Genomic DNA, 26,251 nt, shown 5'->3' on the forward strand with positions numbered 1-26,251 from the left:
CGCCTTCTGACAAGATATCTACTGCTTCACTATGTGTACCAAAGATACGTGACGTTCGGTACATGCTAAGCTAAGAATATAAATACAGATATGGTCACATATTTAATTACACAAACGGGTCTACCGCGATATAGGGCCCGATTCGGATTTTGAAATAGACATCTGTTAGATATCTTTTAGACATCACCAAGATACGATAACGATATGTTTAAGATCTAACCTGTCAAATTTGACATTTGCGCGATTCTGGAGATACTCTTGAACGATTTCCACAAGATATGGTTAGAGATCCAATTCACATCTAATAGATATCTAACTCTATCTAACGTAAAAGTGACATTGGTTGCTCGAATTGCGCTGCAAAAGAGAACTAGTTGAAATCTAAACTATAACGTATCTAGAATGGATCTAGTACGTGTCGTCTCTTGTGAATATCTTGAAGTTCGAATACGGCAGATAGTTTAATTGTTTTTACCTTAAATTCCGACGTTTCAGCTGAGTTGCCCCAGCTGTGGTCACGGAAAGACCACACGACGACGACGAGACGTTTGTGTAATTAAATATGTGTACAAAACGCGAGAGTTTTAAAGTGTTATACCGATATGGTCGTCAGTAACCTCACCATGAGTTTTACGCGGCCAGAACACAAACGCAATACATCTCGCTTGCACCGATGTCAGTCCGAGGGAGATTATGCATTGTGAGTTAGTTTAAGCAGTCATGTCATGAAATGTAAAAATATTGCCAAATTAAGTTCAGACTTAAACTTCGCACCGGCCTCTAGGTAACAAACCGTGGGTAGTATCGTTGAATTTGGAGTATTTTGCGTGTATCCGCCCTGATTTGTGCTGGAGGCTTTGTGGACTAGCGATGCGGACTCACCAATTATCGGCATATTCAGCATACATGATTTTCCAATATTGGTATCGAAAACCATTGGCTACTAATAAACTTGATAGCAAAAGAGCAAGGTTCTATATTTAGTAGCTCTATTTTTAGTCATACTAGTTTACTAAGCTTAGAAACAAATTAAAAGTAAAAAATTCACTGTTTTGGGTGGGACATGAACCCACGACAACTGGATCGCTAGCCCAGTGCTCTGCCACCTGAGCTTCCCACTTTGAATTTGTTTCTAAGCTTAAATAGCATCGTTCGCAGCCTGCTTGATACAAAATTAATACTAGTCTACTGTTATTCGGTATTACGACGCTCGCCAATCCGGCACCCGGCACGCCCACTAATCCGGCAATTAGTGATTCAGGTGACCCGTTCTGTTTACACAGCCGTATTGGGTGCATTTGACATGTATAATTTATGACTGATTTAAAGCCAATCATTTACCCTCTTGTCTCTAAATATATATATTTTTTCTAAGTAAGTAACTGTTCAAAGATGCGGTGTAAAACCGCGGTGCTTAGCGCTAGGGCGTCTAAATGACGAGTGATTTGCCGCGATGGCGCTCTTGACGACATGTACGAACAAGACTTAACGCTTGCTTGTGAATAAACGAGTTTTATAACACCTGCCACAATGAGCAGAAGGGACACAGTAAGTACACTAAACAATTTTTCTAACAGGAGGACAGTTCCAAATTGAACGTGCACCTGACATCAAACCGATACGAGTATTTGAATCAAATTGAAATCATATCAGTTAGCTGTCACTAATATGTGTACAGGAAAGTCAGAGCGAAATTAACGCGCGGATGACGGCTAACTAATATGATTCCAATGACAGCTAACTGAAATGAGTATATGGTGCGCCTAAGTGATGACCTGATGACTCACGTTAGAACGGTCCGGGTCCAAGTCACGGCTTCCGACATTTCGTTTTCTATGACTGGTGATAGAAAACCGAAGTGTCGGACGCCTCGGCTCGGAGTTTTAACCTGAATTTAATTGCAGAAGAAATGGTTAGGGTTTAGTAGACTTTTCCTTGTAGTATTTAATGTAATAATATCTAATTAACTCTTAGAATGGCGTTTAAGAAAAACATTTCAGTACCTATATACATGTATTCATAGATTTTAATAGCTATTAATAGGGATCAGGGATGTTGCGGATGCCGATTTTTTGACATCCGCGGATGCGGATGCGGATGCGGATTTTTAAAGGCTCACATCCGTGGATGCGGAATTGCGGATGCGGATGCGGATGTCAAGATAGTATCATAAAAAACGTCAAATATTACATTTTAGTAATTTTCATTTCAAGAAATCGGCCAAGTGCGAGTCGGACTCGCGTTCCAAGGGTTCCGTACATTAAGTCCCACTCACGCTTGACTGCTCATTTCTAATAGGTTTTTTTGGTTAATGACTAAATTACCTAGCAGTGTAGCACTTACGCCAATGCTAAGACGTTCCTGTACCGACCTGTTCCACATCCGCATCCTCATTAAATCCGCATCGATTTTATGCGGATGCGGTTGCGGATGCGTATGTTGAAAATCATGCGGATGTTCCGCGGTTGCGGATGCGGATGCGGATATTCGCAACATCCCTGATAGGAATAAAGGCGCAGCATCGCATCACTACTGTTCCGAAACGTCCCCTGCGTCACAGTCCCACCGAGCTGTTACGTTTTTACTGCCGTCATTTGTTTAAAACGTGGTCTGTGTACCTGTACAGTCGGCAGCCAAATTGGCTCGCAGCGTGCGTCCGCGTACACAAACACGTCGCACAAGGTGCGCAAACACCGTTGCAACACAGATCACTCATGTATACATACCATTATTGATTTTTTTTACGGTTTAGACTCACTTGTTTACAAGGAGACCTAGGATAGTTTTTGCGTGTTATTTATTACTCCGTCTCATATTAAACATTTCGAGTAAAAGCATCATTCATTCATTCATTCATTCAAAGTGGCGCAGTCGGTAGGTTTTAAGATAGATAACATTGGTTTTTGTGTGTTGATTTTGCCTGTTTGTTTCCCAAAGGTTTAAATAAATAAATAAATAAATAACAATAGTTATTTGTACAACAAGAGATCAAAGTTTGATATTTCTTCGAGTGCTTATTTTGAGTCCCGTGCAAGCGAAAGATTCTATAGTAGATCTAATTTAGAATCTTGAGCGTTGTAAAGGACTCAAAAGCGCACGAGATGTAAATAACTTTGATCTCGTGTAGTTCACAAAACTTTTCACCTCAGCAGTGAGAACATTACAATAGAAAACCTGAAAAATGTAATCCTTCTTCATCACTTAACTATTCACATGTTTTCTTAAGATATACTAACAATTACGTTTAATTACGACAATCAAACACAAAAACAAAACGTAGTAAATTTCAGTAAAATAGGTAATATATGGAACAACGATCATCAATTGATTGACACTTTAATCGAAAACTTTTTTTTGTAAAAAAAAAACATTGGAAGATACGGTCCGAATTGCGGACACTTACTATTTGTGAACTATAGTAGACATTCTTAAAAGTATAATTATTTATTTTACGTGATATTCTGTGTATTTTTGAGTTCATTATTTTAATCGTACAATAAATTACGTAAAATATAGTGTTTTTATCAGTTTTTATCAAATCTTAAACTTTATTTTCATTAATTAATTATTAAGAATTCATACTCGTATGTGTTTTGGAACGATGCATTCTGACGTTTTTCAGGGGTCTATTATAAACCGTCAATATAACGTTGAATGTCGTTTGAACTTTTTTTTTGTCAGAGATAATAGAATCCAAGTATTTCGAACTTGTATTAGACCCCGCATGTTGAAATGACATTTGAATATTAAGGTCACTTGAATGATAATGCGATTTTGCTCACTGTTTTTAAGTAGCAAAGTACCGTTGTTCGAGCTGCTTAGGTGAAAAACTAATTATTTTATCATGTATTGCAAATTCAAGAAGTTTCTACCGGAGAGGTGGAAATCCAGTAGCCGAGTGGGAATGGAATTTGCTGCAAATATATAAGGCGCTGGTTTGATCCAGTCTTGGGTAATGATCACTTAATGCCTTGGTTACCTTTTTCGTATAAGACATCAACAAGTATTTCTGTTTATAATTTACAAAATTCAAGTCAACAGATAGATGCGTCTCTAGCTATAATTTGGAAATGTTTTTTACATAAAATATAGTTCAGTTTTAGAGACATAATATTAAATATTATTTTCTACTCCCGTACTTTTATTTGTCATTTATTTATTTTATTTATTTTATTTTATTTTTATATTTATTTGCTTGAATACGTAACAATCAGATCTTATACTAAAATAGTTAGACACAGTATTCAGTCGACACTACATCAACATGCAAAATATTTACAAAATTGTACATTAAGGTACTAAAAATAAATCACTAATTTATGACATGCAATCATTAAAACAAAATAATAATAAAACAATGTCATTGAAAATAAAATTAAAGTATAAAAGTATTATGGTCGAATTAGTCAAAAGTAAAAGTTAATTACATATATCAAATACAAATCGGCAATTGTCATTTTAAACATTATAATTTAAAATTTAAATAATCCTTAACACTATAAAAACAATGTTCATGTAGCCATTCAGTCAATTTTACTTTAAATACCGTCCCATTTAACTTTCTGAGCTCTTTAGGGAGGTTGTTGAATATTACAACACACATATTAAATGCATTTCTCCTACAAATATCAGACGTACAGGCTGGCTGGTATAGTAGATGTTGGTACTGAGCCCGGAGTTCTCTTGCGAACATTTCCTCGCGCTTTATAAAGTACTCCGGGTGCTTTATTGTGAAAAGACATACTTTCAAAATATACATACAGGCTAGGGGGAGAATATGAAACTTTTGGAAAAGAGGTCTGCACGTGTCATCAAATTTAACGCCACCCATTGCTCGTATACAATATTTCTGGATCACAAATGCCCTCTGGACGTCAACAGAATTACCCCACAGTAGCAGGCCGTAATTAAGGGTAGATGATACATATCCGTGGTAAGCTGCTAACGCGGCCTGAGTGGAAATCGAATTTTTAAGATTTCTTAGAGCAAAAACAAATCGCGCTAGTTTAGAACATACTGCGTCGATATGATATTTCCAGTTTAAGTGTTCATCAATAATCAAACCTAAGAATTTGGCACTATGGGATTCTACAATTGGAGTATTATTAATATTAATAGTAAGATTCGCAGTTAAATTTGAATTGTGATGATGAAATTGTGTAAACAAAGTTTTATTAACATTAATATTAAGGTCATTACATTCTGTCCATGTATTAACATCTGCCAATGCTTTATTTATGTCCGATTCATAAGTACTCACGTCAGTTCCCTTTACTATTAAGGTAGTATCATCTGCAAAAATTATACACCTTTGCGATGTTGATTGTGGAAGGTCATTTATATATAATAAGAACAACAAAGGGCCCAAATTACTCCCTTGTGGCACCCCTGTCCCATTGATACGGCACTGAGATCTAAACTTTCTCTTTGAAAGATTGTTCCCTTCTGTGACCATTCTCGCAATTTCCGTGCACTGTGTTCGGTTACTCAGGTAACTTTTCATCCAATCTAGAACATTACCTCTGATACCAAGGCATTCAAGCTTGGAAAGGAGTTTTGAATGATTTACACAGTCAAAAGCTTTGCTCATGTCAAGATATATACATGTCACCGGTAATTTGTCATTAGTAGCCTGTGAAATTTCCTTGATAAATTCGAAGCAAGCCAGTTCAGTTGACCGCTCTTTACGAAAGCCAAATTGGTCTGGTGATAAAATGTTATACATAGTTAAGTAATCACTTAGTCTCACAAACATAGCCTTCTCTATAACTTTTGAAATAACGGGGACCAAGGTAATAGGCCTATAATTATTTGGGTCCATTCGATCACCTTTCTTAAATAGCGGCTTAACAATTGACAACTTTAATTGTTTAGGAAAAAGGCCTTGAATAAATGAAAGGTTAATTAAGTGCGCCATGGGACGGCATAAATATATAGCATTGCTTTTAATTAAGATGGTTGATATATCGTCATAGCCACAAGACTTACTGTTTTTCAACGACATAATCAGTTTAAACACTTCTTGGTCATCAACAGGCCGTAGAAACATAGAGTTAGCATGATTGTTACTGCAATTAATTGTATAATGTGGTCTATTAAATGAAACATGTTTTTTAACTATATCTATGAAAAAGTCATTAAAAAGATTACAGATATCCTGGGGATTATTGTAGCTCATATTGTTATAAGTCAAAGAATTAATATCATTGTCATGGTCACTGCAAGAGCTACTACTATTAATCAAATGCCAAGTCGCAAGGGTCGTGCACACACCTTTAAAACCCTACCTTATAGTTGTCAAGACAAGTCTTTAGTCTATTCCCCAAAAATAATTTGTCCATACACGCAGTATCTTATTGGCGATTTTACGATACTTCGTGTAATGACCACTTACAAAATATTGAATGAAATACAGTGTTGCCAACCTTATTTTAAATGTCATCTCTGACAAATAAGTGAACCATACATATGTTTTTTTTAATTTCATTAATTCATTCTTTTCCCGCCCGTACCCTCCATTTTGCTACTTCTTGCATGAATTAAAAATATTTGATAAATTTACAATTTTATTTTAAAAGTAAGTGCTTGGTCGTAGAAAAAGTATTGTATGCAACGTTGTTTAACTGAGTCAAAAAATACTCGTCGCGTCTTTATGGACAATTTTCGGCTTCGCCTCAAATTGTTACTCACGCCACTCGCCTTTTTTTGACCTCTTTTAAACTACGGTTGCATAAAATACTATTAATATTAAAACGTGAAAATAATATTGTTAAAATATAACTGGTTAGTTCAAAACTTTCCCAACTCAGTATCTTAACGAGCCACATAAAATGAATACCAATCAGTATTTTAACTCGACTAGAGACATAAAATGAACACCAATACCAATTCAAGTCCTATAATCGTTTCTTACTGTTGTCATAAAAATGGCTCAATTTTTCCGCTCTCGAGTTCGCATAACCGCCATGTAACGAGCTAGTAAAGGGTCTTAATTGAAATGGAAGAGACGTTTACAGACCTCGGGGTAATTGCTATGCATTTTGCCACGTTAAGGTTTTTGTGCTTTGGCTTCATTGCACCTTAATTTATTTTCATCCATTTACCAGAATTCATAGATCTCAGAACAGAAAAGAGTTATTAATGAATCCCATAATGTCTATTTTTTACATTCAACATATTAGATAAGAAAAGATTATATTTATTGAATAAAACTTATGCTAGTTTGATTTTTACCATAAAGTGGAGTTTAATAGAAATGGTATAATAATCTAAACTAGCAAAGTACAAGTAAAGCCTGACCAGTAATATAATAATATGATCCTTGTCAAGAGGGCGGGCGCTGTTATTCTCATGTCACAGGGTCACAGTTAAGTAGGTATAGTAAGAAAAAAATAGTTCCAGTGAAATTCCGCAACATGGCGCGTGATCATATGTTCCTCGTTAGGCTTTACTTACTTCTTATCTACCGGCGCTACCACCTACAACATAACGTAATAACTATTAAATTATAAATCTAAAAAAAAACCTACGCTAAATGTACGCTAATCATAAAATTTTAAACCATTTAAAAAATGCCCTAAGTGCATCATTTTAGATAAGAGCTAATACTTTTCAATCGATTTTAACAAATATAGCTAAGAACCACCGCAAGGAAATTCGCCTTCATGTAAAAAAAATCGCATTGAAATCGGTCCATCGGTTTAAGAGCTATGATGCCACAGACATATATTAGCGTCAAACGTATAACACTCTTTTTGCGTCTGGGGTTAAAAATCCGTTACATAAGCTCTAAATATAAAACAGATTGTAGATAATGTCGTTAGAATATAAAATTGCAATTTTCCTTAGCCCGGGGTATTGTTTATGTTCAATTATAAACTTCATTATAGTGGCGAATGGAGCCCTCTTCATTATGAACAAAAAATCTATCCGGTGGCGAATGCACTAGTCCCAAAACGCACTATTAGTCAATACACTCTAATTTCGAAAGCCCCTCTTCTCATAAGAAACTAGGCCCAAAATACCATATTTCCAAAAAGGCTCATTCTCGATTTACACGAGAACCATTGAGAACTAGTCCCAAAATACACCTTTCCCAAAATACCCCAAATTGTGTTCACCTGTGCGTGGCGTAATACTTTATTCTCATAATGCGTAGGTCTCAAAACACTCTAGTTCCAAAATACCCTATTTTTTTGGAATGTCTCTTTGTGACTGCTTTCAGCCGTAATCATTACCCGTTTGATGCCTAAAATTTTTTTTTCAAAAATAGGATTTATTTAATTATTATTTTGAGCTATACAGGGTGTAATCGTTAAGTGTTGCTCGGCGATAGTTCCGTAAATATAGCAGATATCAGAAAATTTCAAATTGATATCGAAAGTGCATATAGTGAAAGTGAAGGGCAATATACACACGAGTGTTTTAATGCCTGTGTTGATAAAGCAGTGTATGGAACTATCATAATTAGGTGGGCGAGAAACTACCCTCATTTATGGCATTAAATAATTAAATAATGCCATAAATGAGGGTAGTTTCTCGCCCACCTAATTATGATAGTTCCATACACTGCTTTATCAACACAGGCATTAAAACACTCGTGTGTATATTGCCCTTCACTTTCACTATATGCACTTTCGATATCAATTTGAAATTTTCTGATATCTGCTATATTTACGGAACTATCGCCGAGCAACACTTAACGATTACACCCTGTATAGCTCAAAATAATAATTAAATACGTAAATCCTATTTTTGAAAAAAATATTTTAGGCATCAAACGGGTAATGATTACGGCTGAAAGCAGTCACAAAGAGACATTCCAAAAAAATAGGGTATTTTGGAATTAGAGTGTTTTGAGACCTACGCATTATGAGAATAAAGTATTACGCCACGCACAGGTGAACACAATTTGGGGTATTTTGGGAAAGGTGTATTTTGGGACTAGTTCTCAATGGTTCTCGTGTAAATCGAGAATGAGCCTTTTTGGAAATATGGTATTTTGGGCCTAGTTTCTTATGAGAAGAGGGGCTTTCGAAATTAGAGTGTATTGACTAATAGTGCGTTTTGGGACTAGTGCATTCGCCACCGGATAGCAAAAAATACCCATGCATTATGAGCGTAAGATAGTCCGAGAGCCATTGAAATCTTGTTAAGGTTGCGGGAGTCCTTTTATTTTCTAGGCATTTTTCTTGAGTTGGTTGAAACACGAAAAAAAGAAGAAGTGTTAGTTAGGTACTTTTAGTACAAAAGTTATAGGGACACGTAGATCTCTGGATTAATAATCCAGTAAATTTGTCGAATTTTGTAACGTGGCTCTTCTGCGTCAAATCCGGTAGTTCTGATTTTTTGCAGACTTATTTACGATGTTGACCCAATTAATAATCCAAGTTTGTGACCTCGAGCGCCGAACGCAATTTTGTCAAAAATCGAAAAAAACCGCCAAAATTTATTTTTTCTTTTTTTATATTTGGGCGATTATAACCCTAAAAGACTAGTTTTTGATTAACCTTTATATAACCCTTAAACGCTAAATGTATATGTAAATTTACTGTACCTATATAACCCAATCAGCATATTATCTTTCAATGTAAGGTGTTTTGGTGAAATTATAGTTGATCAAACCAAATTTGTCAGTAAATAAGAATAAAAAAACTATACTCATCCCTTTTCTTTTGGGTGCTAGTACTAGTGTAAGACAAAGATAGTATGATTCTCTCTGTCTATATTTGAAATGAGACAGTCCTTTGACAAACTATATGAAATATTCTTGGAATTGGCGATTTTATGCAAACATAGAGCGTTATTCGAACTTTAATATACGTCAAATATTACTTAGATATCGAAACGATATGGATTGGATAGGTATGTCAGTGTCAAACAAGCGTCAAAAGTGACGTTTATTCAAACAAAAACGTCACTTTTGACACTTGTTTGACACTGACTTATCCAATCCATATCGTTTCGATGTCTAATATTTGACGTATGGCTGATAGGTAATTATTTTCGTTATGAATAAGAAACGAGCGTCATGCCCGCTTATTCGTATACCATGTATGTATCTAAGAAGTGAAAATGAGCTTTGCTCCTATGGCGGGCTAATGTTAAATCTGCCTTTGCGCCATAAATTGACACTACATAAATAATCCCTTAGGATAGAGTAATGGCACAAACCTGTTAAAAACGCTTACCTGCAAAATAAAGGCTCATTTTAATTAACTAAAACTTGTAGGGCAGGATGCCACGCGCGCCTCCGCGGGCGCGCCGAGCATCCCAACTATGTCACAAAGAGCTAGTGTGTTAGACTTTGCTACGAACAGAATTTCACATGGAAACTGCCGTGTATTTACTGTAGCTTCTTACGCTTTATGCTTGGTGAATTGGAAAGCGCTTTGTTGTTATAATAGGTATAAGAGTTGAACTACATTTTTCAGCTTGTAATTGTAAAATTTTATTTAACGAGAATTTGAGAATTGATCTCATTTTATTTTAATCTCATTTTGACATCACTCGAATGCAGCCTTTGTTCTTGGTATGGGGAAATCTGTTACGAAGTTTAAGACATAAAATTGGTTATAAAACTAACTTATTAGACTGACTTATTAGAGAAACATATTATACTAGTTGGGGCGAGACGAAATGCCATAAATTATTATACCTATTATTAAATATTTATACGCAATTTGATACTACGACGATGCGGTCATCCACTATGGTCTAAACAACTCGCATTACATCTCATGTGCATAAATAAATGCGAGTGCAAAGTCTTAAATATATTTCTATTATTTAAATGTATTTCTGACGATCACAATATAGATTCTTATAAATTTACATTAATGTAATTTGTACTGTAATCATATATTGTGAAATAAATAAATCTAATCTAATCTAATCTATCATAACCGTAACAGATTTCGAAATCCAAATACCGCCCCAAACCTGGATAATTTCATGGCCTCGCCTGCCAATACCGTTCGAGTGTGTGCCAATTTACTGAAACTAATCAGAAGACGCAACTTTAGCGGGATTACGGGCTATGTTGTAACTTGCTTCAATTAAATGGATTTAATGGAATTTGAGGTAGATTTCTCATGTAAGTGGGACGTTGGGTTTTAGTACTTGTGGTTTAGGTATAGGTTCTTAGATTTAGCTATGGATAAGGGTAATGTTTAATGTAACTATTTACTAAAATCGTAGCTTTAATAATGACTTTTAATTAACATTACTTGAGCACCTCTTGAAGTCCATAGTCATAGTAGTGAAATTTTAAAAAGTACCCACGTTTCGTGAAATTCGGAATTAACGATGGGATTTCTTTTTGAAATATATTAAAGTTTAAACGTCTTACTTTATTGGATTAACATTTATTATTAAAAGTTATGCTGATGCTGGCTTTATACCAAAAAGGCTTTGTGATCAGATCATTTTGAACACGTTTGGAAGTTGCTGACTGTCAAAATGCTCCTCACTACATCCTGTTCCAGCCGATATGTGGTATGTTTAGTTTGTAGTCTAAAATTCCCCAAAAATGTCGCTGTTCCCGACGCAAACTAGACAAAGCTAGTCTTTAATAGAAATAAGAAACTGTCACATGTAGGAATAAATGATTGGTAACGTAGCAACTTGTTTAAACAACATCCTATCGCTCGAAGTGTGCCAATCAGGCGCTACTTTAACAATCCTCGAAGCCAATTTGTCATGTTCACCATCAACCTGCATGTCGGTGACGCGGGTGGGTTTGAAGCGCAATTAATTTCGGTTATTAATGAAATGCGAGCAAACACGGTTGTGTGGCTTTTGCTGCTGGTGTTGAGGTTTATTGTTGCCTAATTTGGTATGGCGCTGTTTTGCTATAGCCCGTGTCAGGACAAATATTATCAGCAGATACAGCAGCCACTCGATCACCCGAGTCACGGCGGTATGAGTCGAATTTTCTCAAGCAAGTATGTAAGTATATGCAATCTCTTAACCCATTTAGCGCTAATCACGAATTCACGACATGTTGTCGTTTTGCCTCTACGAAGCATTTTCTCTACTTACATAAACATACCCGGGAAATCCATGTTATCTGACGACATAGCACTACGACCGTAGTTCAGCGGTGAATGGGCTTATGGCGCCCTTTACCATAAGCCCATTCACCGCTGTGTTTTTAAAATATTTGCATTTTAACCAGCCCTATCTCTGCCCCGATCTAAGATCCTCTACGACCATTTTAACTTGAAAACCCGCGGAATTGTGTCAAACCCTTAGGTAAGCCCTTTTAAAATATTATAAGGAGCTCTTCAGTGGCTCATTTAAGTTTAGAGGCTCAAGCCAAGAGTTCTTCTTAAAGCCGATATTATACGTATCACGTACAAATCTGCTAAATGCTGATATGTATATGAGAGACTCTCATTGAGAGTACGTTTTGGAGACAAAAATCGAAGATCAACTAAAAATACTAGTTTGAATGGGCTTATGCAAAATTGTAGTTTTTATTGAAATTTTACTTGTTTTAATCAAGGGCAAATATCATGGAAAATTGGAACGGAAAGTAGATTATATTAGCAAGGGCAGAATTCAACCAAAAGTTTACTCTTTAGGAATAGTCGCGCCATTTTACGAGAATTTTGCTGCCCATATTTAATATGATTTTTTGTTTAAAATGATGAATAAATCTGTTTTTAATAATTATTTAAGAAACAAAAAACAAATATACAAGAAAAAAAAACATTAAGAAAACAAACAAATCAGACAATTTATAATTATGAACTATACTAAAAATATTATTGCTAAACATTAAACAAAAGATCCAAATTTATGGAGATTTGTATTTTTGGTGGTGGTTTGTTATATTTATTTGTGTAAGTATTTATTTTCGCACACGGTGGGAACATTAACTGCATGCAATAAAATACGCACCTGCGACCTGGGGCTTTACGAATTACCGCCCGTGGTTTGTCTAAAGTTTTACGTCTTGCTTTGGCCAGGAAGTGAGATTTTCTCCTCGCGTAGTCCAAATCCCACTTACGGGCTTGGTCACGTAAATAAATATAACGGGCTAGTACTGATTAACAAGTACGTTATTATTTCGCGGATTAGTAAAGTAATAATAAATATATTTGTTTTAATTTCGACGTGCTTTGGGTCTCTTTTTTCCCAAAAATAATACAGCGAGACTTACCAAGTCAATTAGTTGAGACAGCCGCAGGCCGAGTTTCACCAAAACAGTATTATTGTTCTTATCAACAGGTCGGATTAGCCTATTATAATTACTAAGCAAATCATCGTAAAGTCTCTTAGCGTCCGGATTGGCCCACACGACCAACACAAAAGAAAACGATATGAAAATTATACTGAATCGCGTTGAAAACATTTTCACTCACTTTGAGGTTATGTTTCAAAATCAATAGCACTGACAAAACGCTGTTGCTTTTTCAAAATCATACGCGTTAAAAGCGTAAGTAAGTATCTTTTAAAGTCTATGAGTTGTTTTAAAAAGCGATTTTATAGTATATTTGACAGCTTTACCCGAGAGCGCTCAGTCTGTGGCGCCATTGCGACCGAAACGTCAAATCGCTACTGCGCAGACTCGCTTTCTGTTTATTAACTTGACCAATGAAAAACTTCAGTTGTAGCTACATTCGACAAGTGACGAATAAAATCTGGTTAAGGTTTACTTACTGTATTAAACTTAGATTATCATTCAAATATACTGAATTGTTTTGTCATTTTTCGGTGTAGTTTTTTTTTAATTTTAAAGGGTTGGATATGGTTATGTTCAGCCAAATATGCATATTTTTCGGCTCCGAATACATTATTTACGTGTAAGTAACCGATCGATGCGCAGTACGCACGCGCGTTACCCATTCATGGTTGTCGCCGCATCGCAATAATAGATGGCGTTGGCTGTAGGCAATTAATTTCAGTTGTTATATTTACGAAGGGATCTCACTAGGGCGGGAATGCACGGCTTATCTCCCGGTACTTAACGGGTTGAAACTTATCTTGTACGCTTCCTTATACCTCATGCTATTAAAGGAGCAGTATTTGTACAAATGTATGTACATGTCACGTCGTTACAGACCAGTGATGATGATTTGTATAGTATATGTTTGTATTATTTTGTGGTACCGTGTTGGAGACAAGCTGTGAGAGGATAGTGGACGAGCGTTTCTCCATAAAAACGTAGTTCCCATTTTCCTCCCTGGATATTAACATCATGGAAAATAGGATATTATCATACGGTTTATAGTATTTTTACGACAGCTAGGGGAGATTAGTTCAAAATCAGGACACGGGGTAAAACCAGGACACGGAAGTATGCCGTCTTCTTCTACAAATGAATACATGAAATATAAATATCGTTTAGTAAATTGAGTGTTTAAGCTATAATTACTCCGAATTAAAATATAATCCGTTAACATGAAGTAGTAAACACGTAAACTTACGCATTTATAACATAAGGGATAACCAAGAACTTCGTAAGACTTAGGTATTCCCAGATTTCATAAAATTTATAGTAATTATAATCCCAAAGTGTAGAACTTGAGACGTTGTGCACTTAAATCGAAGGGCCAAAAAGGTTGAGCAGTAATGCGTTCATAAAAGCGGACCCGGGCAAGAGTGAAAAACTTTTCGCATCTTTCAAATTTGGAAATGTCGAGTTCCTTTGTTTTGAGCGTTCGGATTTAACGGACAACCGTTTAATGGGACGGACGGCATTGTCATATATTATAGCTGTTCAACCAAATCTTGTCAGTAAAAAAAGCGGCCAAGTGCGAGTCGGACTCGCCCATGAAGGGTTCCGTATTTAGGCGATTTAAGACGTATAAAAAAAAACTACTTACTAGATCTCGTTCAAACTAATTTTCGGTGGAAGTTTACATGGTAATGTACATGATATATTTTTTTTAGTTTTATCATTGTCTTATTTTAGAAGTTACAGGGGGGGGGGGGGGGGGACACACATTTTACCACTTTGGAAGTGTCTCTCGCGCAAACTATTCAGTTTAGAAAAAAATGATATTAGAAACCTCAATATCATTTTTGAAGACCTATCCATAGATACCCCACACGTATGGGTTTGATGAAAAAAAAATTTTTGAGTTTCAGTTCGAAGTATGGGGAACCCCAAAAGTTTATTGTTTTTTTTTCTATTTTTGTGTGAAAATCTTAATGCGGTTCACAGAATACATCTACTTACCAAGTTTCAACAGTATAGTTCTTATAGTTTCGGAGAAAAGTGACTGTGACATACGGACGGACAGACAGACGGACAGACAGACAGACAGACAGACAGACAGACAGACAGACATGACGAATCTATAAATAAAGGCGCGAAATTTAAATTTTCTATGGGACGATATCCCTTCGCGCCTACATTTTTCAAATTTGCCGCCTTTTTCTACTGTCAAGATCTGGTTGACCAAGTATAGGATGCGGAGGGTTGTTGAAGGCATGAGGTAGTTTCGTAAATTTTTTGTTCGAAATTGAACTCTATTTTTAAGGAGTTAGGAATGTGGATGTTATGTTTCTAACATCAAGGGACAAGGGTCTTGTAGATACTTATAGAGTACAGTAATTTCGGTCCCTCCCTAATGATAAGTATGAATAAGTATACAATATAAAATAAATAAATAATCGAACTACACACACACAGTAAGCTTATTAAGGTTGTAGGAATTAGACGATTATTTATTTACCCCGCATCCACACTTATCAGAATTTACTTATGGCCCGATTCGGATTTTGAAATAGACACCTGTTAGACATCTCTTAGACATCGCCAAGATACGATAACGATATGTTTAAGATCTAACCTGTCAAATGTGACATTTGCGCAATTCTGGAGATACTCTTGAACGATTTTCACAAGATATGGCTTAGAGATCCAATTCACATCTAATAGATATCTAACTCTAACGTAAAATTGACATTGGTTGCTTGAATTGCGCTGCAAAAGAGAACTAGTTGAAATCTAAACTATAACGTATCTAGAATGGATCTAGTACGTGTCGTCTCTTGTGAATATCTTGAAGTTCGAATACGGCAGTTACTATTTAAATATTGCTAATATACATTTAATTGAGTAATACTGAGTGCTATAACTCTTATTATTATGTGGAGTTGAAAGTAATTTTATAGGTAGAGATTTAAAACAAATATACTTTATACAAAATATCAACTTCGAGCAGTTTTCAGACGTTACAATTGCAAAGTTTTCACAGAGGTTAATGTATAATTCAGTGCTTTGTGCTGCCAGAGACACGTTTTATTTTACTATTATAAGTGTTGTAGTTTCCTTTACTATTCAGGTGGCCGTTGCAAACTACGACTACACTTTGGAAAGTGTATAAGTATTACAGTGTTTTGTTAAGAGTCACCTGAACCCACCATCAAAAAGGCGTTCCCATACACCTAAATGGTCGCGTACTGTGCGGTTTAAGAGGAATTTCCTCCCGCGGATGCTCCGGCTGTGGAATGAGCTCCTTTCCGAGGTTTTCCCGAGGGTCTACAGTATGGGGTTCTTCAAAACAGGAGTGTACAGGTTTTTAAAAAGGTCGGCAACGCGCATGTAACACCTCTGGAGTTGCAGGCGTCCATAGGCTACGGTGACTGCTTGTTTGCCACCGATATGGTATAAAAAAAATACAATCAAAGAACAGTTACACTCTAATTTTAAAACGACAATAGAGTCCACCGCCGGGCGAGCGCGGCAAATCATTCAGTGTGCTCGCCCGGCGGTGCGCGAATCTACCCTGCAGCAATTAATTTACTTACTTGGACTCTATTGCCTAGGTAATAAGGGTGACGACATTTTGGCTAAAATACCAATATCTCAGTTCTGCAATGGAATTCCGCTTGGTGTCCATAGAACAACATGAAGTACATAGAAATACCTATCTAATGACCTTACTCTCATTTCTATTGGCGTTGGGTCCAGACTCCATAAAAGTTGCCCATGGTCCTTTCATGTTATATTTCAAAGTTGTTTTACAGTAAAATTTTGGGACACTTATTTTCTCATTTGGATCGATAGAGCTCATCATTCTGTGTAGAAATGAAATAAAAATGTCCTAATTAAAAAATACTGTCGTGTATAACTTTAAACAAAATGGTACACGTATCTCTGTCCATAAGCCAGCAAGTTTGTGTAAAAGCTCCCACCCAAAGTGTGAATAGGGGACGTCATACACATTTGAACCCCCACGCAGATGTATTATGCAAAAATGCAGGTTTTCTGCGATGTGTTCCTTCCCAGAAAGCAGCTGGTAAATATTTCTACATAAGTCCCGAGAAACTTTAAACGAAAACTTTATAGTTATTCCTACAATTCGTACACGAGGCGAGGGAGTTAAAGCAGAATTGTTGTTTTAATTTTTTTACATATTTTTTTTTTTACTTACTTACTTACTGCTGTGGCGCAACGACCCGAAGTGGATCTTGGCCTCCGACACCAAAGACCGCCACGCTACTCTGTCCAAAGCCGTTTCTGTCCAGTCGACGGCGCCGAGTTCGCTAAGGTATATTTTTTACACTTTTTAATCAAGGGCTAATAATAAGTACCTAATATATCAAGAATAAATTAACACTGAAACTATATAAAGACCATAAAACGTGTCTAATTTATTAATGCTAGTATTAAGTAGCTTTTAGGTAAGTGATATAGCCGAGGGATCTGGCGAGTAAAATTTTTAACAGGTCGAGTACGGCTACCATCAGTTTGGCGCTGACATAAACGCCATCGAGAATGTAATTTACTTTCTATATATCTCGTTTGCACAAATATGCGAGTACGAGCGAGATGTATAGAAAGTAAATTACGTTCTCAATAGCGTAAAATGTCAGTTTTGACACTGTCAGTGACTCATGGTACGGGCTTAGGAGTATATATTCATTTATTATTTATTCCATGAAACAGTTTCCCGAATTCCTTAAACACAAAATACAAATATAAATCATTTATTGATAGAAATTGAGTAATCCTCATCCTTTCGTTTAAGTAATGTACCTAGATATTATCATAGATAGGATGACTGCTGCCGATATAAACCCACCCAAAATATCGACTAGTAAGTACATCTTTAGAAATTAGGTGGGTGATTCATCTCAATTTGATCGCCTTCTGCAATTATTACCGAGCGGCCTCTGGAGGATTGGAGACCGAATTAAGTACTCCAAGGCCAGTGCCTTGCCTAAATACAGTTATTGAGTCAACAGCGATATTGGATCAGTTAGATATAGAGTAAAAATATAGTTATTTTATTTAAAAGGTGGCCAAATTGTTATTTAATTACTTGTGCTAAAACGAACAAGCGAAAGGATCCAAAATGAAACCATTAGCGTAACTAGTGGTTTGATAAGTGGAATCTTGAGCGTTTCGAGGGCTTCAAGCTCGGTTAAACAAACTTTGCTACCGAGGAAACACAACAACAGTTTTTACCACATGCACACCAACGAGAGGAAAATACTAACTGTAAACATTAAAGAATTCGTCACACAGGTGCATTTTTCGCATATAAAACGCTCACGCCTCGCCCGGAAAACGCACCTGTGTCACTGAACCTTTAGAATCCAATTCAAACGAAGTATTTAAGTTGCTACTCTGATTTTACTAATCCTTATTTCAACGAAATAAGGTCCATTATATCTAAATATAATTATCACTGTTAGTACATCTCAATTAACGAGGTAGTTAATAGGTTTAATTAGTATAGAATTCAGCGCGCCGTAATAGAAAGCCGTGTCGGATATAATTATTTCCACTGATCGAGTTAGATCGGATGCGCATTAATTATAATGTTAACACGTATTCAATGAGTGATTTAATATCACGTTGATAGCAAGGTCCATTCTAATTAATTAATTTGTTATGGTACTTATTGAACTGGTTTTGTTACGACATAGACGATCGTCTGGGTGATTGGTACACATCTCACGCATGACTATAAATAAATATTACAGGACGTTTTTACACAAATTAAGTCCCACAGTAAGCTCAAGAAGGCTTGTGTTGTGGGTACTTAAACAACGATATATATAATATACAAATACATAGAAAGAAAATCCCAAGACTCGGGAACAAATATCTGTGCTCATCACACAAATAAATGCCCTTACCGGGATTTGAACCCAGGACCGCGGCTTCACAGGCAGGGTCACTGTAGACGACGCAATGTACTGGACCTGAAATGAGTAACCTGAAACATAAAACTTAGTAATTAATATACATTTTAGTTAAATATTATAAAAATAATATGTAGGTACTTACCTTGCTTACCACTGCTGTTTTCTATGTGTTAATAAAGTGTGCGCGAGAGCATGCATATGTGTGCAACGAGCCTCGGCTATCGACCAATCAACGTCAGTTCCCTATACGCTTCCGAGCGATACACGCATGTCCATGCGCTCTAACACTTACGTCAAAAAGTATCCCTAGTTGTTCTTATTTCGCTCCTCTCCACCTGTGGCTGCAATCGTCAGCTACACATGGTCCTATCAAACCGGATCCAGAGGAGCACGGATGTCAGGACGCAAAGGAATGTTCCACACGCCTCCGCACACAATGGTTAAAACGCGGGGTGCTCTCGAAAGAGAGAAGTTGAAACATACCACGGATGCTCAGAGTGAAGTGCCATGCCCAAAGAACTCCAAAGAAGAAGAATTTATGGATCGCGCAAGTCAGTTCAACGCGAAGGCGCTCAGTTTGCAGATTCAGCCCAGCGCGAAAGAGGGTAGCATCAAAACTGAAACTGAACATGGTTATCACCGATCTAATACTTCAAATAAAACTTCGATGTCTTCACTACAGGCAAAAAAAAAACAATTAGAGTTAGACGCCGCCGAAGCTAAAGCTAGGATCGAGAAAGAGTTAATAGATAAAAAGCTAGACGCTGAACTCGCTAAGCTGGATGAAGAATATTCTCAGAAGTCCCGTTGCAGTGGAGAACAACGATCTATTTTGTCCGAAACATCTCAAAAAGTGGAACAGTGGCTCGAGAAAAGTCGCCAAGACGATCAAGACGAACGCGTTCTCGCGACCCCTTGGCAAGAACCGAACCCCGGACCCAGCTCACTTCAAACCCTAGCACAAGCAATGGAAAAACTAGCTACTACAACTCAAAGTGCTAATACTCGCCTGTTATCTCGATTAGCCACGTCTAAGGACTTACCGTTATTTTCTGGTGAATCGCTCGAGTGGATTCAATTTAAAAAATCATACGAACAATCCACGATGTTATGCAACTATAGTGATACTGAAAATATCGCGAGATTAGAGAAATGTCTCCGTGGTGAAGCTAAAGAAACGGTCTCGTCTTTATTTACGACCGATACCTCACCACGCGCCATCCTAGACGCACTAGAGCTACGATTCGGAAGACCCGACCTAATCATAAATAAAATCTTAACACAATTTAAAAAATTGCAACCTTTACCGCAAGCGTATCATATCGAGTTGGTGAACTTCGCCGTCAGAGTAAAGAATTACGTGGCAGCTGCAGAGTCTATTAAGCAGACCGATCATCTTCGAAGCCCTGAGTTACTAAGCATCGTTATATCAAAGTGTCCCAGTGCGCTTATCAACAAGTGGGCAGACTATATATACGAACATAGCGATACAAATAAAGCTAAATTGCAGTTATTCTCCGAGTTCCTGCACAAAGAAGCTACGAAGATCGCCGCCGCTGGTGTAACTCATATCCATTCTCAAAATGAACACAAGTTTCCCAAAAAGATGGAAGACCGAAAACTTCAAGTTCACCCCATTTTAAACAACGATAATGATACTAACACGAAGTGCAAGTTTTGTAAGGTGTCTTATCATCCGCTGACTAATTGCATTAAATTTAAACGCGCGCTACGCAAGGATAAATGGCGCTTTGTCAAAATAAATAGAATATGCCATAAATGCCTGTTGCTAGGCCACGGGAAAGAAACCTGCCCGGCCGCATCGTGCGATGTTGACGGCTGCGGGCTACCCCACCACCGCCTCCTTCACTGGCCGAATAAACCTAACGCAGCCAGTGCAGCGCCACGCAATAACAGCACTAATGAAGACCCAAATAATACGCCAACATTAAGCGCGACAGATGAATCTGCCAACAACAATCCCACGACCGCAATCGTAACAAATACTGTCGTGGAACCTAGTGATAGTGATAGTGTTTACCTAAAGTCTGTACGAGTGAACCTGCATGGACCTGGCGGCACTATTGCTACATACGCCCTTCTAGACGATGGGGCCGCAGTGAGTCTCATATCAGCTGATCTTGCTAACTGTGTCAACCTTCAAGGTCAGCCAAAGACAATAAGCATGAAATGTGCATGGAAATCTAAATTCGAGTGTATAAGTGAAACTGTGAACTTTAAAATCTCGAACTCAAGTGGTGAAATGTATGACTTACGTGCACGAAAAATGAGTGAGCTAGACTTACCAACACTGGACCTATCTAACGTGAACTTAGACTCTTACGATTATTTACGCGATCTAACAAGTGTTTTCCCCCGCTGTAATATGGAACCGAAGTTATTAATCGGACAGGATTTTTACCATTTGATAATGCCGCTAAAGACTGTTTATCGGGGCAATTTTGAACCTTGTGCCACATTAACAAAACTCGGTTGGTGTTTACATGGAACCTTACCTGCAGCTGTACTCGGCCGACCTTTGACCGCCGAGCATGCCTTGACAACCGTGCTGTATGAGCGCGCTAAACCGGCCGCCGAAATCTGCAACGCATGCACTCCGCCCTCCACCGCCACCCCCGCGGACATACTTGCCGCGCGGCGGGAGACGCACACATGCACAAACGCAGACACACACTCATCACCTCAATCGTCAAGCGATGCACTTAGCGACAGCACAGATAAACAACTTCATGAACTGGTTCGCCGATCGTTTGCGCTCGAATCAATAGGAGTGAACTCTAAGCCACGCGTAAATAAGGACGACATTCGCGCAGTCAACATCATTGATAACTCTGCAAAATTAATTAACGGGAGTTATGAAATTAGTTTACCATGGAAAAACGATGCTAAACTGCCTGACTCTTACCCAAATGCTTACAAGAGATTCCTCGCTGTGGAAAGAAGAATGTTGTCAGATGAAGGATACGCCTCTAGGTATACGGAGCGTATTAATCATCTACTTGAAAACAATTACGCCCGATTATTATCAGACGACGAATTGTTAGCGCCACATAAACGCATATTTTATTTAGCCCATTTCGGAGTCGATAACAAAAACAAGAAAAAATTGAGACTTGTGCATGACGCCTCAGCCGCCACCGCCGGTCGATCCCTGAACGACTACCTACTCCAGGGTCCTGACCTACTTCAGTCTTTACTGGGCATCATGCTACGCTTTCGAGAAAAACCTGTTGCAATTATGGGCGATATAAAAGAATTCTTCCATCGCATCAAGATAACGAAAGAAGATCAGCACGCATTACGATTTTTATGGCGCGAAAACGCAAACAGCGAACTAAAAACCTACGTTATGACGTCATTGTTATTTGGAACCAATTGTTCTCCATTCATTGCACAACATATTAAAAATAAAAATGCAATGCGATTCCAAAACGAAATGCCTGAAGCGGTCAAAGCCATTCTGAAGTCACATTATATGGACGACTACATCGAGAGTGTGGACAACGAGCAGTTAGCTATCAAGATGATAACAGAAGTTTCCGAAATCCACAAACAAGGTGGCTTCGAAATAAGAAATTGGATTTCTAACAAACCCGAAGTCTTGGAATGCACGCCAAAAGAAACCTTAAGTGATAAGGCAATAAGGTTCAAAACCGGATGCGACGACGTACCTGAGAGAACGCTCGGGTTGCTATGGTACCCGGCCAGCGACACATTCGGCTTTGATTTATCACTTAAACGCATTCCGACGGAGATAATTAACCTGCAAAGAAAACCTACGAAGCGGGAACTCCTGCGCATCTATATGTCAATATTTGACATTTTTGGCTTTCTTGCGCCATTTACTGTTAAAGCAAAAATAATGCTACGAAATATCTGGAGAACGGATACTAAATGGGACGATGAGATTCCTACGAATGAATATACAGTATTTCGCAACTGGATAACGGAATTACAAACTTTGAAAGATTTGCGCATTCCAAGGTTTTATTTTCACGACGAACGAGTTATGAGCGAGCGCGATAATACTGATAACGCTCGCTGCCACACCTTGCGCCAGAATGAGACGACTATAGAACTCGAACTTCACATCTTTTGCGATGCTGCTCCCACTGCATACGCTGCCGTCGCTTATTGGCGTAAAGTACATAACATCAATGAAGTACAAGTTTCATTCATCGCGAGTAAGTGTCGTTCGTCACCTGTGAAGAAATATATAACTATACCTAAACTTGAGATGGAATCAGCTGTTATCGCCTGCAGACTCGCTGACACAATAGCGCGCGAACACAGGTTGACCGCCTGCACACGATACTTCTGGACCGATTCCTTAATCGTTTTACATCAAATAAAAAACGACACGCGCAACTATAAAGTTTTTATCGCTAATAGACTTGGCGAAATTGATGAATTATCTCAATCCTGTGAATGGAATTATATACCTACCGACTTGAATATAGCTGACAAAGCGACAAAGTTAAATACTTACGAGTTGAATAACGACTGCGACTGGCTCCGCGGCCCTGAATTCCTGTACTCGCCGCGGGACACCTGGCCGAAGTATGACGCTGCAAAACAAAACATAAACAAAGATCAGCTGTTACAAGTAAACACGCTATATGAAATAAAGGTTGAAGACTTACCTGTTGTTCCTGATTTGAATAAATTCTCTTCGTGGACCAGACTATGGAGATGTATGGCAAACGTTTTGTTGTTTATTACGAGGTGCAGAAGACCTGGTAATGCGCAGATTGATGCCGACACGATGCAACGCGCTGAAACTGAATTATTGCGTTACTCACAGATGAAATCGTTTCCAGAAGAGATTTATGCACTGAAAAATAATAAGGCAATCGAACCAAACAGCCGTTTACGCAAGTTAACCCCAATATTAGATGATCACGGATTGCTACGCGTCGGCGGGAGGATCGACGCTGCTTCGTATGTTGATTTCGACCTGAAACGTCCCGTTATACTTGACGGACATGATTATATAACGAGATTGATAATCAAGCGTTATCACGAGATGGCTGCGCACGGCAATAACGAAACTGTAGTCAACGATATTCGTCAAAAATATTGGATTGTCAATTTACGCCCTACGGTACGTACAGTCGCGACACGATGTTTGTATTGCCGAATTAAAAAAGCAAGACCTAGCAACCCACGGATGGGAGACTTACCGGCGGCGCGACTCGCCCATCATCAACGCCCGTTTACTCACTGCGGCGTTGACTTATTTGGGCATATGGAAGTGACAGTCGGCCGTCGTCACGAGAAGCGGTACGGAGTACTCTTCACCTGCATGACAGTACGAGCAATCCATATAGAATTGGTACCCTCGCTGTCTGCCGATTCCTTTATCATGGCCTTGAGACGAATGGCATCACGACGAGGCTGGCCGTACAGAATGTACTCAGACCATGGTACCAACTTCAGAGGCGCTGATGCTGAACTGAGGAGATCGTTTAAAGAGATAAACGACCAAGCTAGCGTCAGAGACCTACTGACTACACATGAACTTGAATGGCGCTTCATATCACCGGCGAGTCCACACATGGGCGGCTCCTGGGAGCGATTAATTAGAAGCGTCAAGACATCCCTGAAAGTGATCTTAAAGGAACGAGCCCCACGCGAAGAGGTTTTGATCACATTGTTGGCAGAGGTGGAAAATATTGTAAATAGTCGTCCGCTTAGCTACGTATCGACAGACCACGGCGACCCAGAAAGTTTGACACCAAACCACTTCCTCATAGGCTCCTCTTCGAACCTCCCAGTTCCTGGAGTATTTGATGATACTGACCTGTTCCGGAAGAAAATGTGGAGAATAGCACAAAGACTTACCGATGCATTCTGGCGGCGTTGGATGCGCGAGGTACTACCAAACCTTCTACCACGACAAAAATGGTGCCAAGAGGGCAAACAGCTAAAAAAGGGCGATGTCGTGGTAATCGTAGACCCAGCGATGCCTAGAAATGTCTGGCCCAAAGGACGGGTCCATGAAGTTCACGCTGGCGCCGATGGGCGCATTCGAATCGTCGATGTAAAAACACAATCCGGAATGCTTACCAGACCAGTGGCGCGTTTAGCGTTGCTCCCCACAGCTGATGATGATTGTCCTTGACGGACAATGGGGCCGAGAATGTAGACGACGCAATGTACTGGACCTGAAATGAGTAACCTGAAACATAAAACTTAGTAATTAATATACATTTTAGTTAAATATTATAAAAATAATATGTAGGTACTTACCTTGCTTACCACTGCTGTTTTCTATGTGTTAATAAAGTGTGCGCGAGAGCATGCATATGTGTGCAACGAGCCTCGGCTATCGACCAATCAACGTCAGTTCCCTATACGCTTCCGAGCGATACACGCATGTCCATGCGCTCTAACACTTACCTCAAAAAGTATCCCTAGTTGTTCTTATTTCGCTCCTCTCCACCTGTGGCTGCAATCGTCAGCTACAGTCACTATCCACTAGGCCAGACCAGTCGTCAAACTATAGTTGTGCCGTTCTCGAGAACAGCCCAAATATATCCACGACTCTCACTTCATTTCGCATGCACCAATCAGCCAGAGGGATCTTCAAGGTCGTATCGAATTAAGAGCAGCCGTAACAAATTGTTAAATTTGAATCGGACTCAGAATTGCGTTGCGTGGAAGCGTTAAAGCGGTAACGCGTGCGACTTTCAAATCAAAGGTCGCGGCTCTGAAGCTCTACCCCGTCTGGTACAGTCAGCAGCAGAAGTTGCTAAGCGGGCCAGGTGTTCAAAATGATCTTGTCGCGACTTTATTGTTAAGAGAATAAGAGAGTGTCAAGGACATTTGGAACATCTTGCTTAAGAACTTCTGCTGCTGACTGACACGTGTTTCATGAAACTTATTATTCGACAGTATCACAAAATTTTATTGTCATTGAAGTACTTATGCTAACTTTTAACTCAATCAGACAGAGAACGAGCTTGTTCAAAAATAAACAAAAAAACTGCCACGTGCATGTCGGGCAACGCATAATGCAGGGTGCCGTAGGTACCTTCATATTATTATGATATAAAAAGTAATACCAGCAGAAGAGCGCATCTTTCCAGCACTTACGTTCCTCTAAACTTGG

The 26,251-nt window shown here is 38.4% G+C and overlaps 2 protein-coding genes across 2 annotated transcripts in view; one reads left to right on the forward strand and one right to left on the reverse strand.

Annotated features, from left to right (window-relative positions):
* Window positions 1–13,620, reverse strand: part of LOC134656252 (acetylcholine receptor subunit alpha-like 2) — a 40,019-nt gene extending 26,399 nt beyond the window's left edge. The window contains exon 1 of the mRNA XM_063511766.1: window positions 13,169–13,620. Within this exon, the coding sequence (XP_063367836.1) occupies window positions 13,169–13,360 (192 nt within the window). The 5' untranslated portion in view covers window positions 13,361–13,620. The remainder of the gene's footprint in view (window positions 1–13,168) is intronic.
* A 5,932-nt stretch (window positions 13,621–19,552) lies between these two features.
* On the forward strand, window positions 19,553–25,261 carry LOC134656557 (uncharacterized). Its single transcript, XM_063512117.1, has 2 exons — window positions 19,553–21,281; window positions 21,639–25,261. The coding sequence occupies exons 1-2, from the start codon at window positions 19,553–19,555 to the stop codon at window positions 25,259–25,261; spliced, it is 5,352 nt and encodes a 1,783-aa protein (XP_063368187.1).
* The last annotated feature ends 990 nt before the right edge of the window (window positions 25,262–26,251 follow it).

Source organism: Cydia amplana, chromosome 18 (assembly GCF_948474715.1).
Source record: "Cydia amplana chromosome 18, ilCydAmpl1.1, whole genome shotgun sequence".
NCBI lineage: Eukaryota > Metazoa > Arthropoda > Insecta > Lepidoptera > Tortricidae > Cydia > Cydia amplana.

Bases quoted from the DNA above. Each gene is read 5' to 3' on its own strand.
- LOC134656557 (XM_063512117.1), top strand. From the start codon at position 19,553: ATGGTTAAAACGCGGGGTGCTCTCGAAAGAGAGAAGTTGAAACATACC. The intron at 21,282-21,638 runs GTCAGCCAAAGA...CCTTACCTGCAG, and splicing joins TAACTGTGTCAACCTTCAAG to CTGTACTCGGCCGACCTTTG.